Source organism: Cajanus cajan, chromosome 3 (assembly GCF_000230855.2).
Source record: "Cajanus cajan strain Asha chromosome 3, NIPB_CcT2T_4, whole genome shotgun sequence".
Lineage (NCBI taxonomy): Eukaryota > Viridiplantae > Streptophyta > Magnoliopsida > Fabales > Fabaceae > Cajanus > Cajanus cajan.
The window spans coordinates 57,566,524-57,571,830 of NC_138519.1; the positions used below are offsets into that span (position 1 = coordinate 57,566,524).

Consider the following 5,307-nt stretch of genomic DNA (forward strand, 5'->3'; position numbering starts at 1 on the left):
TGGAGAGGCACTAGGTAGATGTTAGAGAGCAGGGGTGCACTTGTTGATTGGGATTGCTTCAGGAGGGTCTTTTTGGAGAAGTGTTTCCTGGACAGCGTTAGATACGCTAAGGAGGTGAAGTTCATGAGACTACATCAAGGGAGCTTGTCTGTTTCTAAGTATGCTATGAGGTTTGAGCATCTAGCCCGTTTCTACTTTGAGGCCATATCTGAGGCTTGGAGATGTAGGAAGTTTGCATAGGGGTTGAGGCATGAGTTGAAGAGGGTCATAGTCCCTATGTCCATAGTGGAGTTTCCTGCCTTGGTTGAAAAGGCAAGGACTATTGAGAGATTGGAGGGTGGTGGTAGCAGCGGTAAGGCTACTAAAGTTCAGGAGGGATCATCTATGTCCAGGAGGGGAGGCCAGCAGAGGGGACCCTATGACAGACCTGTACAGTCTCAGAGAAGAGCTGTTAGTAGGGGACCTCGTCCTGCTACTCCTCAGGGAGGAGCTCAAGCTGTTAGATGTTATCGGTGTGGTGGGCCGCATATTGTCAAAGACTGCCCTTCTATACAACCCAGGTGTTTTAGATGCAGTAAGTTTGGCCATCTAGCCAAGGATTGCCTAGTTGGGGCAAGTCAGTCTAGAGGTTCTCAAAGGGTGAAGCGACCTAGAGCAGCAGGGCAAGTTTTTGCTTTGACAAGAGCGGAGGCTTCCACCTCACCAGACTTGGTGAAGGGGAAAGGTAAAGCTGTAGGTACAGAGGTTTCTATCCTGTTTGATTTTGGTGCTACACATTCATTTATATCTATTGATTGTGTGGGGAGATTGGGTTTGTCAGTGTCTGCATTACATGTTGATTTGTCTGTGTCTACTCCGGCTTCAGTTTCTGTAGTGACGTCGGAGGTGTGTGTGGGATTCCTGATAGAGGTGTTTGGTAGGAGGTTCCAAGTGAACCTGATTGTATTGCCTATGGTTGATATCGACATAATCTTAGGGATGGATTGGTTATTTGCCTATCACATTCTTATAGATTGTGCTCGGAGAGAGTTTCTATTTCCCCAGTTAGAGGATGAGGTGTTAGTATCAGCGGGTCAGGCTAAGCAGTTGATGAGAGATGAAGCTGAGTGCTTCATGTTGTTTGTAGCTTTGAGTATTGAGACAGAGAAAGCTATCACTGGGATTGAGATTGTCAGTGAATTTCCTGAAGTGTTTCCAGATGATGTGTCGGGATTGCCACCTAGGCGTGATGCTGAGTTTAGCATTGATCTAGTACCCGGTGCAGGACTGGTATCAGTGGCTCCTTATAGGATAGCTCCAGCTGAGTTGGTAGAGCTGAAGAAACAGATTGAGGATTTGTTGGAGAAACAGATGGTGAGGCCCAGTGTTTCTCCTTGGGGTGCCCCGGTACTGTTAATTAAGAAAAAAGATGGTGGGGCCCGTTTGTGTGTTGATTATCGGCAATTGAATAAGTTGACAATAAAGAATAAGTATCCACTTCCGAGGATATATGATTTGATGGATCAGCTGAGGGGAGCTTCGATATTTTCGAAGATCGATTTGAGATCTGGATACCATCAAATTAAGGTAAAGGAAAAGTGACATACCGAAGACTGCTTTTAGGACTAGGTATGGTCACTATGAGTATGTGGTGATGCCTTTTGGGGTCACTAATGCTCTGGCAGTGTTCATGGATTACATGAACAGGATTTTCGGACCGTTCTTAGATAGACTTGTGGTGGTCTTCTTTGAAGATATTTTGGTGTATTCTAGATCATTGGAGGATCACCGTGAGCATTTGAGATCGGTTTTAGAGGTGTTGCGGGAGAGACAGTTGTATGCCAAACTGTCCAAGTGTGAGTTTTGGTTGTCCGAGGTGAGATTTTTGGGGCATGTGATATCAATAGACGGGATTGTAGTAGATCCAGCCAAGGTGGAGGCTGTGATTCAGTGGGAGCGTCCGAGGACTTCTACGAAGATTAGGAGTTTTGTTGGGTTAGCAGGTTACTATCGGGGATTCATAGAGGTTTTCTCTCGAATAGTAATGCCTTTGACTCAACTAACCCGGAAGGATCAGCCTTTTGTGTGGACGGATGCTTGTGAGCAGAGTTTTCAGGAGTTGAAGAGACGGTTGACTACTTCTCCAGTCTTGGTATTACCTGACACTAGTGAGCATTTTGATGTTTTTTGTGATGCTTCTCACCAGGGGTTGGGATGTGTGTTGATGCAAGGAGAGATAGTAGTAGCATATGCTTCGAGGAAACTTAAGACTCATGAGAGAAATTATCCTACTCATGATTTGGAGCTTGCAGTTGTGGTGTTTGCCTTGAATTCGTGGAGGCACTATCTGTATGGTGCGAGATTCACTGTATTCAGTGATCACAAGAGTTTAAAATACCTGTTTGATTAGAAGGAGCTGAATATGAGGCAGGGCAGGTGGATGGAATTTCTAAAGGACTTTGATTTCTAGTTGATGTATCATCCTGGGAAGGCGAATGTGGTAACAGATGCATTGAGTAGGAAATCCATTCACATGTCGGCTATGATGATTAGGGAGTTGGAGTTGATTGAGCAGTTCAGAGATTTGAGACTAGAGGTGGAGGTTGTTCAGGATCACATTAGTTGTTGTATGATCACCATAACTAATGAGTTCTTGAAATAGGTGGGAACTAAACAGCTACAGGACCCAGAGTTGTTGAGGATTTTGGGATTGCTTGGTACTAAGAGGGAAACTGGTTTCGAGCTTGGTACAGATGGAATTCTGAGATTCAGAGGTTGGATTTGTTTGCCTTGTGATTCAGAGTTGAGGAGAGCTGTTCTAGAGGATGGACACATGAGTCATCTTAGCATACATCTTGGTATGACTAAGATGTATCAGGACATCAAGAAGAGTTTCTGGTGACCTGGTATGAAGGAGATAGCAGAGTTTGTGGCCGCTTGTCTGACTTTTCAGAAAGCGAAGATTGAGCATCAGAGACCTGGAGGGGTTTTGCAGTTGATGGAGATTCCTAAGTGGAAGTGGGATAGTGTCACTATGGACTTTGTGGTTAGGTTGCCTAGGACAGCTAGGAAAAGTGACTCTATCTGGGTGATTGTTGATAGGTTGACAAAGTGTGCGCACTTTCTTCATGTCAACAAGAGGTGGTCCTTGGAGAGACTTGCACAATTGTACATCAGAGAGATAGTACGGTTGCATGGAGTTCCTTCCAGTATTATTTCTGACAGAGATCCAAGGTTTACTTCTAGGTTTTGGAAAACTCTACATCAGGCGTTCGGGACGAGGTTGAGGTTAAGTTCCGCTTATCATCCACAAATAGATGGTCAGTCAGAGAGGACAATTCAGTCACTAGAGGATCTTCTAAGAGCTTGTGTGTTGGATCATCTGGGTAGCTGGGAGGAGGTGTTGCCATTGGTAGAGTTTACTTACAATAACAGTTATCACTCGAGTATTGGCATGGCACCTTTTGAGGCTTTATATGGCAGGAGGTGTAGGACTCCATTATGCTGGTATCAGGAGGGTGAGTCAGTAGTGGTTGGTCCAGAGTTAGTTCTTAAGAATACTGAGATGGTGAGACAGATTCAGGAGAGGTTGAGGGCTACCCAGAATCGACAAAAGTCTTATGCTGATAGGAGGAGGAGACCTCTAGAGTTTGAGGAGGGAGAGCATGTGTTTCTCAAGGTGGCACCCACTACTGGAGTGGGAAGGGCTGTTAGGGCCAAGAAACTCACACCGAGGTTCATTGGTCCTTACCAGATCCTTTGTCGTGTAGGTCCTGTAGCTTATCAGTTGGCGTTACCTTCGGTTTTTTCCAACCTGCATGATGTGTTTCACGTTTCACAGTTGAGGAAGTACATCAGAGACCCGAGTCACGTGGTAGAGATGGATGAGGTGCAAGTTAGAGAGAACTTAACCTATGAGAAGAGACCAGTAGCTGTGATTGATCACAAGTTGAAGGAGCTTCATGGCAAGTCTATTAGCTTGGTGAAGATTCTTTGGGATGCAGCTACTGGTGAGGTAACCTAGGAAGTAGAGAGTCAGTTCAAGGAACAGTATCCATTCCTCTTTTCAGGTACGCTTATTTTCGGGGACAAAAATTCCTATTTGTTGGGAGGTATTGTAATGTAGCAAGTTATTTTAGAAGACCCAATATAGGTGATTTAGTAGCCCAGAACGAGCCGTTCCCAATCTGGAACGGGCCGTTCCAAGCTATTAAATTTACCTATAATACGTGGTTGGGAACGGGCCGTTCTGGAGGGAGAACGGACCATTCCAAATTCTAGAACGGGCCGTTCTGGTTGGAGAACGAGCCGTTCTGGTTGGAGTACGGGGCGTTCTGGATGCAGAACGGGCCGTTCTGGATGAGTCCTAGAACGGGCCATTCTGATTTTAGAACGGGCCGTTCTACATGTGGGTTTTGTACATGACGAAGGAGTACAGAACCGGCCGTTCCGAATTCGGTACAGGCCGTTCTGGCCACTCCGAAAAGTCTATAAATAGGGGTTGAGGGCCTTGAAGAGAATGCAAGTTTTTAGAGAGAAGTTTTAGAAAGAAGGTCTCTGGGTCTGTAAGCTCCTTTCTCTCCCAAATTTCTCTGTATGATTCCTTTTCTTCTCTAGACCACTAATGCCTTCTGTCATTTCTTGAAATTCAGATTAGAAAGCTTGATTTGGGTGGATTGAAGTTCCAAGTTGAGCCTCGAAGGGAAATTCTACTTTTGTTTAGTTTTTGGCTATCTGAGCCAATCTTCAGGTGAGGGAAGCTAGAATGTAGGTTGTTTAATTTTAGGAGAATTAGGGAAGCTTTATGCGTGATGTTCTTTTGTTGAAATAGTTGAGTTTTTGAGTGCTTAAGTTGATTTATGTTGTTTATGTAACACCCCAATTTCCTTAAAAGGATATTCTTATTAGTAATGGCATTTTCGTAATTATTGATGGTATTTTCGTAATTTTAATAAAGGAATAAGGGTATTTCTGGGTGTCGGAACGGGCCGTTCCAAATGCAGAACGGGCCGTTCCAAAAGAAGGAATATGCTTGTTTTTGAAGACCCAGAACGGGCCTGGAACGGACCGTTCTGGTATGGAGAACGGGCCGTTCTGGAAGCAGTACGGGGCGTTCTGCTGAGATTGAGAACGGGCCGTTCTGGTTTCAGAACGGGCCGTTCTGCTTTTTGGGAACGGGCGTTCCGATTTTGGAACGGGCCGTTCCAGTTGAGAAATTTGCCCACGTTTGAAGGATCCGGAACGGGCCGTTCCGAAATCAGTACGGGCCGTTCCGGGTGCGTCAGATTGCCTATAAATAGGGCCAAGGGGGGTGAAAAATTTATATTG

General features: G+C 45.2%; 1 protein-coding gene across 1 annotated transcript; it reads left to right on the forward strand.

Annotated features, from left to right (window-relative positions):
* The first annotated feature begins 276 nt into the window (after positions 1 to 276).
* Positions 277 to 2,881, forward strand: LOC145956346 (uncharacterized). The gene is made up of 2 exons (XM_083071932.1): positions 277 to 1,269; positions 2,642 to 2,881. Exons 1-2 carry the CDS (start codon positions 277 to 279, stop codon positions 2,879 to 2,881), a joined length of 1,233 nt encoding a protein of 410 aa, XP_082928058.1.
* The last annotated feature ends 2,426 nt before the right edge of the window (positions 2,882 to 5,307 follow it).

Bases quoted from the DNA above. Each gene is read 5' to 3' on its own strand.
- LOC145956346 (XM_083071932.1), top strand. From the start codon at position 277: ATGTCCATAGTGGAGTTTCCTGCCTTGGTTGAAAAGGCAAGGACTATT. The intron at 1,270-2,641 runs GTATCAGTGGCT...TTCTTGAAATAG, and splicing joins TAGTACCCGGTGCAGGACTG to GTGGGAACTAAACAGCTACA.